Source organism: Bidens hawaiensis, unplaced genomic scaffold (genome assembly GCF_021521415.1).
Source record: "Bidens hawaiensis isolate Kalapana, Puna unplaced genomic scaffold, B.hawaiensis_p1.1 tig00009196_1, whole genome shotgun sequence".
In the NCBI taxonomy this organism is placed as follows: Eukaryota; Viridiplantae; Streptophyta; class Magnoliopsida; order Asterales; family Asteraceae; genus Bidens; species Bidens hawaiensis.
This window is the reverse complement of record NW_027491680.1, coordinates 354,230-371,326: the sequence shown is the minus strand read 5'-3', so window position 1 is coordinate 371,326 and position 17,097 is coordinate 354,230. Positions and strand designations below refer to the sequence as shown.

Here is a 17,097-nt window from a genome sequence, read left to right as displayed (position 1 = left end):
CGCGTACCGCGATAGGGTTGTCTGACACGCGTGACACGTGTGCCACGTGGCACACGATGGCAATGTCTGCCGCCACGTGTCACGACGTGCTGCCACGTGGCTTGGCGCATGCCACGTGGCGAGGCTAGGGGGTGACTGCGCAGGCCTACGTCACGGTATGCGACGGGCCAGCCAGTGAACCCATCGCGTACCGCGATGGGGTCCAAAAATCCCTATAAATAGAGCAGCCACGGGATTGAACCTCTCACACCTTAAATTCACACATATACTCTCTCTCTAGCTTTCTCTCACTACCTCGAACTTCGTGCCACTAACCTATCTTGAAAAACGTGTTCCGAAACCTCGTAATTCATACCCGTTACCTCGATTTACGTGCCAATCCCCGACATCCCAAACAAGAAGGAAGTGTTGCCAGATGACTCGGTGAATTCCTCGAAGTGCGTGCCAAAGGTGTCTCGAAGTGCGTGCCAAGGTGTTGGTGTCTCGAGAAGCGTGCCAAGGGTGATTGAGCGAGTGTTGATAAGAAGAATAGAGTCGAAGTGCTCCCCGAGTGAAAAGGGTATTTCTAAGCCAATCAAGGTAGGCATAATGCCCGACCAAAATAATAATAAAATATTGAAAGGGCTTAATATCCTAAGTCGAAGTTATCCTCGATAAACGAAAGAAATATATAACAAAGAAAATAAAGAAAAGAAAAGATATAATATATATATATATATATAAATTGAAATATATATATATATATATATATATATATAAGAATATTCTTTGTTATGAAATATATTATTTAAGTGTAATGAGTATACTTAAATAATAAAAAAAAGAATATGTTTCTTAAAGAAGAAGAAACATCGGGTTTTCAATATAAACTAAAGGTTTATAAATTACTATTAAAACTAAAGGTTTTAAAGTAAATAAGATAATGAACTAAAGGTTCATCGAGATAAACAAGACTAAAGGTCTTAAGCTGGATCGTGTATCCAACTAATGAATGTTATACTCGTACTATAGGTGCGAGATAGCGAAGGAGAAACTAACGGACGGTGTTGGAAGCCGATCCCATTGAAAGGTGAATACGCCCCACTTTCAAACTTGTTTTCAAATAAACAAACGTGTTATGTGTAAACTTTACATGAGGCTTTGTGTCTCTAAAAACATTGTAAATAAGAGTATAAGCCAGCCCTCAGGCTATGGTATACGTTTGTCTGGATCCTTACATATGTGGAACGCGGTGGCCACGACCTCCAGCCACGATGGGCCGGACCCAAGTTATGTCTGAGTGGGGGATGGTCTTGTGTATATTTATAGTACCCAAGTTATAAACGCTACGGTGTTTCGCTGAGGTGACCTAGTGCAGAGACTCGAGTTTATGATGATTGTTTATAACTTGATTATTCCTAAGCCAGGATGGGCCGAGGCTTACGTGGTCTCGAGGGGTAATTAAGTAAAGAAAATATTTTTAGCGTCAGCATATTCACTAGCATCCGTTGCTGACGTATTTTATTTAACATTTTGTAGGTAATCAGGACTAGAGCTTGAAAGATGAAGAAGCTCATGTATCCAACGGCTCGGATAACTTTTATGTAAATATTAAAACATGGTGGTTTTGTAAAACATATAACCAAGTAAAACCAAACGAGACTTTTGTCTCGTCTTTTGTATTGTAAATATTTATAATATCGATCCTTTGTTTTTATAAAGACTTCCGCTATAACCCGCTACTCTGATTTATTTACAAATACGATACCAGCTATGGATCATACTCCTAGGCCTAGATTGGGGGTGTGACATGTTGGTATCAGAGCCATCGATCTTACCGAATTGGGTATCATAAAACAATACCCAAGCTTCGATTCAAGCATATAAAATATTTATTTGTTTATTTGAATAGGGATAAGAATGGTTGGTAACCCTTTCTTTCCCCCTCTACATTCTAAACCACCCAAAAAGATGTCGTATGAAGAATTAATGAAGTATTATGATAATGAAGCAAAAAGAGCAAGGGAGTATTATAAATTTCCCAAGGACATCATGAGCAAGGATTACTTTGAGTCATTTTCAACTCCAACGAAGGACCTAGCCAACATCCTAACATGGAACCAAGTCCTATCTATCATTTGGATAATACACCACATGAAGTGTACCAACCGCCGAGACACTTGAGTTATCATTCCACAAATCTACCTATGTATCAACCATCGGAGGTACCGACATATTATTCTTCCGAAATTCCAACTTATCAACCTATGAAGACTCCACCCCATTACTCAGATCCAATATATGTGCCACCAAATCCACACCCGTCATATTATTTTCTCGCAAACTTACCAATCAAGGAGGAACCCAAATCTCCATCTTCCGAATGGATGAAATGTCACTCCGACCAAAGGAGGTGGCATACTAGCACTTCAACCATGGATACTGCCAATTCTCAAGGGCAATCCCACAAGCCTAAGATGAGGATGATTATGCCATACGAAAAGATTCACATGCCGGCAATGACGGAAGAAGAACTGGAGGAAGAACTAGAAGAGGAAACTGATCCGGAAATGACCTAAAAGGAATCAAACGAGGAAACCGACCCTGAAGAGGAATATCCGGACAATCCAAATGAAATAACCACACCAATGGAGGAGCAACAATCAACCCCAAGCTATGGATCTGTGGACCCGTACATGCAATTCCTCCATGAACTCAAGGGAAAGGCGTCAACAACTTTCCCACCATATCAAGACGAGATTCCATCCATTGAAGAACAGGCCAATGAAATTCGTGAGCAAAATGAAGCAGCCGATGCATTTTTCAATTATCCCTCCGATGTGATTGCATCACCATACCCATATCCCAAGAATCACTACGACATTATGATGATGGGTTACCGCGACCCACCTCCAAAATATGGGTATTCTATCGACATACCGCAGTCCCAGGAGGAGCATCTGAATCGAGCCTTATAAGAAACTGATGAGTTGAGAAAGAAGATTGATGTTGATGGACAGAAGAAAAAGAAAATGGGAGACAAACTTCTTCGCAAATGCAACAAGCTCATTAAAGTTGTGAAGAAGTTTATAAAAGATTGAGAAGAGGATGACATGAGAAGAAAAAGTTTATGTGCATAAAATATTTTGTATTATATGTGTATAATATGTACCATATGTAATAAAGATATCTTATATATTGTTTTAACAATATATAAAGTATGTTGTAAAATAATATACGTATCATTTATGATATGTGTATGGATGTGAAATAAATAAAACTTGTATAATAAGAAAAGAAATGTGTTAAATTTCAGATCAAGGAAAATAAAAAGATTTAAAAGAAAATGTCTAGACAAAGCGATAATCGTTAGGTTTCCCGAAAGTAAGCCGAGAAACAAGAAGCGAAAGGGAAGGTCCCGAGAAAGCACAAGAGGATCTAATTCCCGAAAAATACATGAAACAAATACAACAAATGATTGATAAGGCTGTTAGAGAAGCATCTGAAAATAGATCCCAAACGAAACATTCTCATTCTGAAAATCCTTATCGAAAGTCTGTTTCCAAACCCTGATTTAGACCCTCTCGCATGGACGAAAGCATGCACGAATCAAATGCCGATGGAGACATAAGACAAGAATTTAAGAAACTGAAAATCGGGGGATGCTCGTTCAAAGACTTTAAATATTATGGACCAAAAGAATTTTACGGTGACAAAGGAGCCATAAATACCGTACGGTGGCTCGAAGAAATGGAGACAATAGTGATCACGAGCAAGTGTACGGAGGAGGAAAAGATCCAATACTCCGCCTTGATGTTCAAAGGCGAAGCACACGAATGGTGGAACGCGTTACTCCTAAGTAGGGGAAGAGAAGTAATGTATAGTTTGACCTGGAATGAATTCAAGGAGTTGATGATGTCAAAATTCTGTCCGATGCACGAGACAGACCAGATCAAAAACCAAGTTCTTAGCTCACAGGGTTGTCGGAACAAACCTTCGTGAGTATAACACAAAATTCCACGAGTATTGCCGTTTAGTGCCCCAGCTAGTCACGCCCGAGTCTATCAAAGTTACACGTTACATATGGGGACTACCTCGCGAAATTCGTGATATGGTAAGATCGCACTTGCCACAAACTGCTGATTCCGCGATGGAGTTAGCAGGATACTTGATGGGCGGAATGATCCGCAATAAGGAGGAAGATAGGAAGGTTGTACCAGCACATGACTCGAGAAAAGGTGGAGATACCCGCTTCAAGGGTAAATGGGTTGACCAACGAAGGTCTACCTCCAATTTCGGCATCCCTCAATGCAAAATTTGAAAGAAGCATCATCGAGGTAGATGCAACTTCACTACCCGAGTCTGTGAATCGTGTAATAGACCCGGCCACGCCACGGCCGATTGCTAGAAAAAGAAGATGACCTGCTATAACTGCAAGGAGATGGGACATCTTAGCTTCGAATGTCCTAAAAACAAACCCGCGACTGGTGGTGCGGGTGGTAGCGGTCAAAAGAATGAGCCCAAGAAGGGCAATGCGATAATTTTTGTTCTTGACACAAAGAAAGCGGCTGACATGCCGGAAACTATAACCGGTACGTTTCTTGTTAACAACGCCTATGCTAGACTCTTGTTTGATTCAGGAGCCAATTTAAGTTTTATAGATTATAAATTTTGTACTCTATTAAACGAATCTTTAATCAAACTTAATAAAACTTTAAGCGTCGAAACCGCTAATGGCAACATTGTTAAAATCTCCGAAGCTTTAGAAAACCGAAAAATCTTGTTAGCCGGTTATGTTTTGCCTATTCAATTGTTACCCATGACTCTTGCTGGTTTTGATATTATATTGGGTATGGATTGGTTATCCAACAACCATGCACATATCCTTTGCAATACTAAGACTGTTGAACTCCAAGCCCCTGATAAACGTACTGTACGAATTGAAGGGGACAAGGACGCTGGCCAAGTTAGTCTAATCTCCATGATAAAGGCTAACAAATGTTTAAATCAAGGATGCTTAGCATTCATGGCCAATGTCACCGAGGAATCAAAACCCAAGGAACTTAAAGATGTTCCCGTTGTTTCCAAATATGCCGATGTCTTTCCCGACGAACTCCCCGGCATTCCACCCAATCGTGAAGTAGAATTTAGAATTGATTTTATTCCTGGAACTGCTCCGATCGCTAAATCACCATATCGCCTCGCGCCAACCGAGATGAAGGAACTAAGGAAACAACTCGACGAGCTCCTCGAGAAAGGCTTTATACGACCAAGTTCATCACCGTGGGGAGCGCCGATACTATTTGTAAAGAAGAAAGATGGATCCATGCAGATGTGCATTGATTACCGAGCTCTTAATAAAGTTACCATCAAAAATCGTTATCCACTTCCGCTTATCGATGACTTGTTCGATCAGCTTCAAGGAGCTAGCTATTTTTCCAAGATTGATCTTCGTTCCGGCTATCACCAACTCAAGGTTCAATCTGAAGACATTCCTAAAACCGCCTTCTGAACAAGTTACGGCCATTATGAGTTCATGGTCATGCCGTTTGGACTCACTAATGCGCCAACCGCATTTATGGATATGATGAACCGTATCTGTAAGCCTTACTTAGATAAATTTGTGAACGGTTTCATCGAAGACATACTCATTTACTCTAAGTCTAAGGACGACCATGAGAATCATCTTCGAACCTTACTCGAAATTCTAAGAACCAAGAAGTTGCACGCCAAGTTCTCAAAATGCGAGTTCTGGTTGCACGAGGTGCAATTTCTTGGTCATATAATTAACGTTAACGGAATTCAAGTAGATCCCGCTAAGACTGAAGCTATCTCAAAGTGGGAAGTTCCAAAGTCGCCAACCGAGATCCGAAGTTTCTTGGGATTGGCCGGCTATTATCGAAGGTTCATTGAGAACTTTTCTCGAATCGTTGTTCCCCTAACTTCTTTGACTCGTAAAAACATTAAATATGAATGGGGAACAAAGCAACAAGAGGCGTTCGATATACTAAAACAAAATCTTACCAAAGCTCCTATACTGGCCTTGCCAGAAGGTGACGAAGATTTTGTTGTCTTTAGTGATGCGTCCCATTCCGGTTTGGGATGTGTATTGATGCAACGCAAGAAAGTTATAGCTTACGCCTCTCGACAACTTAAGGTGCACGAAAAGAATTACACAACTCACGATCTAGAGTTAGGCGCCATAATCTTTGCACTTAAGATATGGAGGCACTATCTCTATGGAGTAAGATTTGTCGTGTACACTGATCACGAAAGTTTAAAACACATATTCGATCAAAAAAAGCTTAATATGCGCCAACGACGCTGGATGAAAACTCTTAACGACTATGACTACGAAATCGTCTATCACGAAGGTAAGGCTAACGTTGTGGCCGACGCCTTAAGTCGTAAACAGCATGAAAAGCCAAAAAGAGTCCGAGCGTTAAGGCTAGAACTTCAAATCGATCTAATCGACCAAATCAAAGCCGCTCAAATTCAAGCGATTAATGAGAACAAGATCTCCGATGAAAAGCGTAACGGTACCATTGACTCACTTTTCAAGGGTAACGATGGTATCCTTAGAATGGGAAACCGGATTTGGGTACCAATCATTGGAGACTTGCGAGAAAAGATCATGAACGAAGCCCATAAGTCCAAGTATATGATGCACCCCGGTAGTGACAAGATGTATCCAAATCTTAAGTCAAACTACTGGTGGAACGGAATGAAAAAGGACATCGCTTCGCACGTTGCGAAATGTCTAACTTGTTTAAAAGTCAAGGCTGAACACCAAAGGCCTTCGGAATTGCTTCAACAACCCGAACTTCTCGTGTGGAAATGGGAGTTAATAGCCATGGACTTCATAACCAAACTCCCAAAGACGACTCGACAACACAATGCTATATGGGTGATTGTGGACCGTTTAACTAAGTCCGCACATTTTATACCTATTAACGAGTCATATTCAATGGATAGATTAGCACGTCTCTACGAAAACAACATCGTTGTGTTGCATGGAGTACCGCTGTATATAATCTCAGATCGAGACAGTCGTTTACATCTCACTTTTGGAAAAGCTTCCAACAAGCCCTCGGTACAAAGTTAAACCTTAGCACCGCCTATCATTCACAAACCGATGGGCAAAGCGAAAGAACTATTCAAACGTTGGAAGATAAGCTCCGTGCTTGTGTGATAGACTTAGGTGGAAGTTGGGATGACCACCTACCCCTAATGGAATTTTCGTATAACAATAGTTATCACTCAAGCATTCAAACCGCACCCTTCGAGGCGTTATATGGTCGAAAATGTAGAACGCCCGTGTGTTGGTCTGAAACCGGAGATAATCAATTATCTGGACCCGAAATAGTCCAAGAAACTACCGACAAGGTTCTTCAAATCCGCGAACGACTTAAGACGGCACGTGATCGCCAAAAGAGTTACGCCGATGTCCATCGTAAGCCGTTAGAGTTTAGTGTTGGTGACAAAGTACTCCTGAAAGTATCGCCGTGGAAAGGCGTAGTTCGATTCGGCAAGAAAGGCAAACTAAGTCCTCGATTCGTTGGACCCTTCGAGGTACTCGAACGAATTGGTACTGTCGCATATCGTTTTCGACTACCCGAGGAAATGCAAGGAATACACGACGTATTCCATGTTTCGAATCTAAAAAAGTGCCTAGCTGATGAATCTCTTTCAATGCCCCTAAAAGACATAGAAATCAATGAGAATTTAAAATTCGTAAAACGTCCCATCCAAATCGAAGATTCGAAAACCAAGAAACTTAAAAGAAGAACATTGAAAATCGTGAAAGTGAAATGGGATTCCCGACAAGAACCCGAATACGCATGGGAACTGGAGTCCGAAATGAGATAGAAATACCCCCACTTGTTCTCGTAAGCAATCTCGAGGACGAGATTATTTCAAGGTGGGGAGGATGTAACATCACGTAAATTTCGGGCCAAAAATATCAAGTTTCCAAAGTCGAGGGACCATTTCTGCCAATTTTCAAACTTCAGGGACCAAAATGTAATTTTTGAATTTTCTGACCTCTCGCGGTACGCGACGGGTCAGAGGAGACACCCATCGCATACCGCGATAGGGTTGTCTAACACGCGTGACACGTGTGCCACGTGGCACACGGTGGCAACGTCTGCCGCCACGTGTCACGACGTGCCGCCACGTGGCTCGGCGCATGCCACGTGTTTCCACGTGGCGAGGCTAGGGGGTGACTGCGCAGGCCTACGTCGCGGTACGCGACGGGCCAGCCAATGAACCCATCGCGTACCCCGATGGGGTCCAAAAATCCCTATAAATAGGGCAACCACGGGATTGAACCTCTCACACTTTAAATTCACACATATACTCTCTCTCTAGCTTCTCTCACTACCTCGAACTTCGTGCCACTAACCTATCTTGAAAAACGTGTCCCGAAACCTCGTGAATCATACCCGTTACCTCGATTTACGTGCCAATCCCTGACATCCCGAACAAGAAGGAAGTGCTGCCCGACGACCCGGTGAATTCCTCGAAGTGCGTGCCAAAGGTGTCTCGAAGTGCGTGCCATGGTGTTGGTGTCTCGAGAAGCGTGCCAAGGGTGATTTATAAACAAGTAAAACCAAACGAGACTTTTGTCTCGTCTTTTGTATTGTAAATATTTATAATTTCGATCATTTGTTTTTATAAAGACTTCCGCTATAACCCGCTACTCTGATTTATTTACAAATACGATACCAGCTATGGATCATACTCCTAGGCCTAGATTGGGGGTGTGACAATTGCCCACACCAAGATGAAATAACTTGCCAAACATCTTGCGCGAACCGACACGAAATAAAAATATGCTCCACCGTTTCGTCTAACTCCCCACACATGGGCATAAAACGGACCTATGATGGATGTTCCTCCTTGCCAAGGCCACCAAAGTCGGTAACCTCTCCAAGCTCGCTCGCCATGCAAGTAAACACACCTTTTTTGGGAACCAGTAATTCCAAGAAAATGAATAACCTTGAGATATTTGGACCTGATCCTCCATTTTTTGTTTTAAACTCTTCACAGAGAACTCATTTGACCCATTTAAATCCCAAAACAACCTATCTTTGCTTGACCCAATTCGAACCCTTTCACATATTGTAAGGAGCGATCTTAATTCGTCCACCTCTTCTACCGACGTTGGTTGTCTTGCCCAGTTCCACACCCCACATACATCACCTTCATACATTATCAAACGGTCTGCAACCCTCGCTTTTTCGTTTTCAAGGGAAAAAAGAACCGGAAAACAGTTCCTTAACGAATCCTCCCCGGTCCAATTATCAATCCAAAATAAAGGAATCACCCCGTCACCGACAACAAATCTCATATTCGACCACAAACTAATATCCAACGAGTTGAAATCCAATTGAAGTTTACCAATATTCCGCCATGGGCTCGCCAAAGACAACCTACACGGAATAAAGTTCCAAGATCTAGCCGTATTATGAATCGACCAAACCACATTTCTCCAAAGCCCGTTTTTTTCTCCTTTAAACCTCCACCACCACTTTGCTAACATTGCCAAATTCGCCTCCCGTAACGAGCCCAGACCAAGCCCACCTTTTGCCAAAGGGCCGATCACTTTATGCCATGCAACCCAATTCACCTTCGCTTTATCATCCGTGCCACCCCAAAAAAATATTCTTCTTAACCTCTCCAGTTTTTTATAACCCCATCTGGTGCACGATATAATGAGAAAAAATAGGTCGGCAATGCATTAAGTACCGATCTTATTATAGTTAGTCTCCCCCCAAATGACATAGTCTTCGCTTTCCAAACTGAGAGTCGTTTCTTAAATAAATCCACCACTGGGTCCATGCCTTAATGAGATTCATGTTTCCACCCACATTCAATCCAAGGTAACAGAATGGAAATTCACCAACACCACATCGTAGTGTATTGGCCATATCCACCAATTCCCCATCATCCACCTTAGTACCAAACTCTTTGCACTTAGAAAGATTAACTTTGAGCCCAGAAACCGCATTAAAACATCTGAGAATTCTTTTTAAATTGATGGCGTTAATACGATCCCACTTACCTATAAAGATCACGTCATCCGCATACATAAAGTGAGAAAGAGCCGGCCCATTATTACCCCCGCTAAGCCCTTGAAATAACCCGATCGACCTCGCTTTTTTCATCATTACCGATAAGCCTTCCATTGCAATAAGAAATAAGAAGGGGGAGATCGGGTCCCCTTGTCGTATACCCCTAGAACATGAAAATTCTCGGGTTGGCGAACCATTAACTAACACCAACGCTCTAGCGGAACATACAATCGCCATAACCCATCTCCTCCACAATCCCGGAAACCCCATTTGATCCATAATTGAGTCCACATATTCCAACTTACCGAGTCGTAAGCCTTTTTGATATCCACCTTGAAAATCAACCCTTTCTTATTAGACTTGTTTAGCCATGCTATCAGCTCATTAATTATCAACGGGCCATCGAGAATGCTTCTATTTGCTAGAAACGCCGATTGTTCCTCCGAAATAAGTTTATTAATCACCATCTTTAACCGGGCCACCAAAACTTTAGAGATAGCTTTATTGATACAACCAATCAGGCTTATAGGCCTAAAATCTACCAACCCCACTGGATCTTTATTTTTGGGAATTAACGAGATAAACGAGGACATGCAGCCCCGACTAATCGGAACACCCAGGTAAAATTCGTTAAAAATCCTCATAAAATCACCTTGGAAACTGCCCCAACATCTCTTTAGAAATTTAAAGTTATACCCATCCGGACCCGGAGCCCTATCACCGGCACAATCCCATATTGCCTCTTTAATTTCAAACAATGTAAATGGTTTTAACAACCAATCTGCCTCTTCCCCTGTCAACCGGGCTATTTTTGGACAAACCAGAACTGGCCTCGAGGATACCGGTTTCCGAGAATTTTTTAGAGAAAAAATCGTATACCTCATTTTTAATCACCGTTGGATTCGTGACCCAATCTCCGTTTATGTATAAACCATGCACCCGGTTGCAGCTAAGATTCGAGTTCAAAATTCCATGAAAAAATCTTGAGTTATCATCTCCATCTATCGCCCACCGAACACGTGATTTTTGTTGCATATCACGCATTTTCAAAAGATCAAACTCATCCACTACCGCCTTGCATTCCAATCTATAATCCTCCTCGGGTGGTAAAAGTGTACGTGATTCTGCTATCTCCAAAAGGCGATCAACCTCGGCTTTTCTAAAATCGTACGACCTCTCCGCTTGAGATTTAGCGCATACTAGCCACCCCTTGATGCATCCTTTCAACCATTTTAGTTTTGTAGCTAGTGCCAAATCTGCCGACCCTACAAACCTAAACCTGCTGCATTTATGTTCCACAAACTCGACAAAACCGGGGATTTCCAACCAAGAATAGAATACTCGGAAAGGTATATGTCCAAAATCCACCGGGACCGACTCAAGAAGAAGAGGTCGATGGTCTGACGGGCCTTTTACCAACACCGTAAGGGAAGCCGTAGGCCACGAGTTCATAAAGTCTTGACATACCAGAAGTCTATCCAATTTACTAAATTTGTCCCCTCTGTCTGAAACATCACCCCCATCTGATATTCCGCCAACTCCGCACTATCAATAAAGACTAAAGCATTCCTTGGATAAAACTCTGAATTCCTTCTTTCGGATTCGTTTCACACCTCATTAAAATCCCCCACGAAAACCCAATCAGAGACTGTCTCAATTGCAATAACTCGACCCACAAATCATTTCGTTCGTTCGCATCATTTGAAGCATAGATATTGACAACATTTGAAGTGGCCCCTGTCCCTTTTAATATCCCACTTACCACAATGTATCTTCGGTTTTTTATCACACCAATTTTAAAAAAGAAAGATGAATCCCAAATACTCAACAATCCTCCCGACATACCTGTGGCCTCTACCTGATCAAAATCAAAGAGTCAGGCATGGAGATATTCCCTCACACCTCTCTAAAGGTCCATCTCTATTAGGGCTATTATAGGCCCTAAATCTTTTTTTAGGCCTGTTAGCATGTAACAAACCCACTTTGTTTAGCAATAGGCCCACCTGGCCCATTTAACTTTTTGAATAACTGTTCAGCCGCGGAAAATAGAAAATGGAAATAAATAAATAAATAAAGTAAGAAAAAATAAAAATCAAACAGACTCAATTAAAATCTGTAACCAAACAGTCCCCACAAATCTCAACCGTTGATTTACACCCTGGCTGACATAGGATATCACGGTAGTTCAACAAATACTTTGACTCTGACCAGTTCTTTTACTCAAGCACACGGCCACATGATAGTAAGCAACAAACTAACAATATCAATATAAAGAAATCAAATTAAAAAAAATAATTAACAAATATTGACAAATAGTCGTTTCAATATGATTTAGTGGCAGAAAGTCTGAGTTTTTAAATTGACGCCCGCGTTCAATTGCTACTGACAACACTTTGGGGGTATGAGTGGCTCAATAAAGGAAGACTGTGATATTTGTGATTTCCAGTTCAATCCTGATGACATCGGGGCTTTACCATCAGTGAGCCTTCAGACGGGTGGATTGAAGACGCTTAAAGGCTCATTACGACTGAGTTAGGCCAGCTGGTGGTGAACTTTTGTCATTGGATCATTTTGTACGAAATACTTAGACAATTCATTGTTGGTTAGCCGTTAAAAAAACAAATATTTTTAAATAAAACGGATGTCCAAACAAATATTCAATGTTGTACTTATGAAATTATTCTAATGAAGTTATTATAGTTTTAAGATGTGGCAAACATGTGCATTGCTTGATAAAACGGAAGTACTTTAATTAAGTTTGGATATTTGTTTACTTATTTTTTATTAAGTAACATGTTCTTGAAAAACAATACATACGAAAACAATACCTACGCTTTATACATCTAATAATCTAAGATGTTGTTGATGATGTTTATCTAAACCAAATAAATAATTGATTATTATTAATTAATTGTCACAGAATGTCTTATTTAATAACGACAAACTTTCCATGTAGGCAAAACATCGACCTTGAATCGATTACTATCTGATTCCCTAGTTGCATTTTATTAATACGTAAAGATTCATTTTCATCCCATCCAGGAATTATTTTTATATATATATTACATGTAGCACGTCATACTATCTAATCTTTAAACGTCGGTGGTTAGCAACTCTCATATCAAGAAAATTCATTCCCTTAAGGATAATAAAAGTTGGAATTATTCCTAAGATATAAATTACATATTATCTTACCTGAGATGTTTTAAGATTAAATTTTATGAGCTAACTAACACAAAAAGTAAGACTTACAGACGTTTTGGTGCTATATAGGCTTAACGCCCTCACAAACGCAACACAAGAATCAAGGGGGCGCCAAAGGGGAGGCACTAGACTTGTTTTCTCCTTTTTATTATTGGGTTAACATCGGAGATCAAGAAATAAGATGGGATCCATCCCAAAGCAACAATCAAACTTTTTTTTTTTCTGTTTAAACTTAATGCTAGTTAACCCATAACGCTTACTCAAGTTAAGAGTTGAGTTAGTTAAAGCCTCATTGTCGACGTGATAGTGACGTGACACTTTAACTAGCATAAACTAGTTAACCCATAACACATAGCTGAAAACGATTCGTATTGCTCTCTTTCTCTCTCTCTAGCTCTCTAACCAATACCACGTATTCAGTATCTAATATCGTCTGTAGAAACATATTTCACTCTCCCTCTCTTGTAGCTACGACCCACGCCCTCACGCCCTGTATCTCTCTTTGGCCTGAAAGCCCCAAAGATGCCCACAAACATCTAGGTTGAAGATGATCTATCTAGTATACCACTGACAATAAGTTTGTACAAAATGATGCTCATCGTAAATTTAAGCTTTTTTAGACTTTTTTTTAATAAGTTCAATATTTATGAATAATAGAATTTGAATTTTGTTAAATTGAGCAAGAAAAATAAATATTATTCTAAAATTCCATTATGTCACACAGGGGTCGATTTTTAGGATCGTAGTTGGCCGGCAAAAAGTTAGATTGCGTTTCAACTATCATCATAATGACAATTCATTGACAATGATAAAAGGCAACACATTAAAAAATAATTTATTCAATTTTGTTCTAAAATTGTTTTTAAGGTAGAATATAAATCTACACCGGACTCACCTCTGTCATTTGATTTTGACTGAAGTTATATTATAATTTATAACTGTCCATGCGCTTATAATAGATATATATTAGTAGTTTTATGAGCTATGAAGTATACATGAAAGGGAAAATGAATAATATAGTCGATCCTTATGGGTTTGGAACTAGTAAGACCACATGAGTTGAAAATTATAAAAATAATTTTATTTTTCACTAAAAGTAAATTGAATAGTTAGTATAATAGTATGTGATTTTACATATTACCAACCTACTCTTTATCATCCATATAATACAAAAAAAAAAGTTTCAATTTTAATAATAAGAGGTTCCAAATTGTCAACTTTGATTATTTACAATTTTCCATATACAAATTAATTTTAGCTAGACTAATATGAATATTAAATCACTTTAACACGAATATCCTTGTTAAATGAAGTGATATATCAATAATAAAAATGCACCCAAAAAAAAACAAAAAAAAAAACATATTTGAGACTTTGAGTTATGTTTGTAGAAAGCATTATAAGATCAACATAAAGCATTTTCATTAAAACAACTTTAAACAACCAAGAGAAGGAGTGTGCCCCCCATTCTTGACTAGGATTACAAACCACACACAAAACAAACAAGTGAACAGCCAAACAAACAAACAAACGGAAAATAAACAACCAATCACAAGCTGTAACCAAACAGTCTCCACGAATCTCAGCCGTTGATTCTACATCCTAGCTGATGCAAGATACCACAATACTTCAACCCATAAAAATCAGATGGTCCAACTTTGACTTATTCTTTTATTCAATCACACGATAAGTATATTATAAGTAGCAGCTACAGGGGATCCGATCCTGTAACTATATAGCCAATACCAAACCCGGAACCGATTTCCCGACCTGATTCGAGAGACTGCTCTCCCAAAGAGACGGACAATGGAGCGAAGTAATGGAAACGGATTTGGATGAGTTGCTACCGAAACAAGTCACAGTGAGCGAAGTGTTGAAGTATTCCCGTACCTGAAAAGTAACGGCTAAATAATTAGTAAAACAAAACCACGACTAGCAAGAAACTAGTCAAAATACTATAAAGAAAAAAACACTTGACACCCGGAAACAAATGTAACAACCACGAACCTAAGTGTAAATTATCAAAATAAAAATGTTTGACTACATTTATAAAAAAATAAACATAGAACTCTAGCCTACAAATTTATAATAATATCTAATTTCATTCAATAAAAATTCGGGCATAATCAACTAATCTTAGTCTACCACGTTTTGGGCACCGACATTTATAATAATAAGTCATGGGACCCACTTTATAACCAACCATTATTTGACACATGTCCAAAATAAATTAGATAAGCTTATTCTACAAATCTTGTTTTTAGCCGTCTTTAATAGCATAATTTAAGACGGCTAAAAATACTGTATTTATAAGCTAAATAATCTATTTAGACACATGTTGAGTAATATTTCCCAATATATACCTGGGTAATAATTCCGGAGGAATTAACCGTCCAAGCGTGAATCCAAAAGATTTCCCTATCGGGGACAGCCTTCGACAATAACCGTAGACCCGAACGCGTCAACCGAATGCGGAACGAATTGAAAAGTATCACTGTCTCCTTGGGCACCAGTAAGCAATCGCATCATATACTGGTGAGAAGGAGGGCCATGGAATCACCACTCGAGGTCAGGTGCTAAGAGTTTGTGAACCGTTTCAACGTGTCGAGAAGTCAGCGCATGGTAGAGCTGGAGCACCACGCTCTTGTTGTTGCTTGAATCCTCCAGAGCTTCTTGAGGGTTAGCCAGTTCGGTTGGAAAGAGAGTTTGGTATTTAAGGACAAGTGGATTCTATTATTATTATTATGAGATGAGACCCGAGGATGTTGGGATTTGAAGTTGTGTTGTGTGGGGGTTTTATAATGTTGTGGAAGGGTAGTTTCGGTATTTTGTTAGTTTTATTATTTTATTTATTTATTTTGGTGTTTAATGTGTGCGTGTATATGTTATTATACACTAGACGGGTATCCGCGCAATGCAGCGGGAAACACATACCTTTGTCACCATGTAACAAGTTTATAGTGTTCGTTGTTCGATTTGAAACCGAAAAATGTTCAAAGGGGTCATTGGTTTAATTTCATCGTTGATTTTTAGTTAACTTTTGGCCGGTCGTTTTCAATTTTCAAAGGTTCGTTTTGGTTTTCGACGAAAAAACCGCTTACTGGCGGTTTGACCCATTTTTTTAAGTAAAAACCATCAAAACCAGACCGCAAACGCTCATACGTAAAATGTTATTTTTTTAAATGAAAAAAAACTATAACAATATGATACTCAAATTAAAGAGAAAAACATGCTCGTTTTTATTGTGTAATTTCTTTAAAAAAATATTAATGTATGAAAAATTATTAACGTTTAAAAATCATGAGAGAAGTTGAGTTAAAAATGAAAATAAAAATCGCATATGAGTGAAAGAACAAGGATCATATTTGTTACTATTTTTAAAATTTACAAAAGTTAAGCAAAGTGAATGGGTTAATCTTGTAACTATTTTTTAATAACTGTATATGATTCTTTTAGTGGACAAGTTTGCCCTTATCCTAGATGCATTAAATATTGTATCATGTGTTGATTGATTTGTAAATCTTTAAAACCAAAGTGTCTTAATTTGCCCTTGTTTCATACATTATATATAGTATAGATTGTGTATTCCAAGTAGGAAAACAGTTGTAAAAAGCAATTGTTTTGTATTTCTTGTATTTATTTTAATATTTATATATTATCCTTTTCATTATTTTTGGCTAGTTTGTATTGAATGGTTGGTGGTTTTGCCGTGACTATATATGGTGTACGTCACCATTAGGCAGTCCCACACTGAGTGGTACCGCAAGCAATATTAGAGAAGTGGATCACATGTCGAAGAGTAAATCGTATGATGCTGGGGTTTAATTCTAGACTTCGA

The 17,097-nt window shown here is 39.3% G+C and overlaps 1 protein-coding gene and 1 pseudogene across 2 annotated transcripts; both read right to left on the bottom strand.

Annotated features, from left to right (window-relative positions):
* Window positions 1–10,805: 10,805 nt before the first annotated feature.
* On the bottom strand, window positions 10,806–11,507 carry LOC143531635 (uncharacterized). Its single transcript, XM_077026889.1, has one exon. It carries the CDS (start codon window positions 11,505–11,507, stop codon window positions 10,806–10,808), a length of 702 nt encoding a protein of 233 aa, XP_076883004.1.
* A 3,157-nt stretch (window positions 11,508–14,664) lies between these two features.
* Window positions 14,665–16,053, bottom strand: LOC143531664 (wound-induced protein 1-like; annotated as a pseudogene). Its single transcript, XR_013135059.1, has 2 exons — window positions 15,623–16,053; window positions 14,665–15,149 (listed from the first exon to the last, which is right to left on the bottom strand). The product of XR_013135059.1 is annotated as a wound-induced protein 1-like (transcript).
* Between the last annotated feature and the right edge of the window lie 1,044 nt (window positions 16,054–17,097).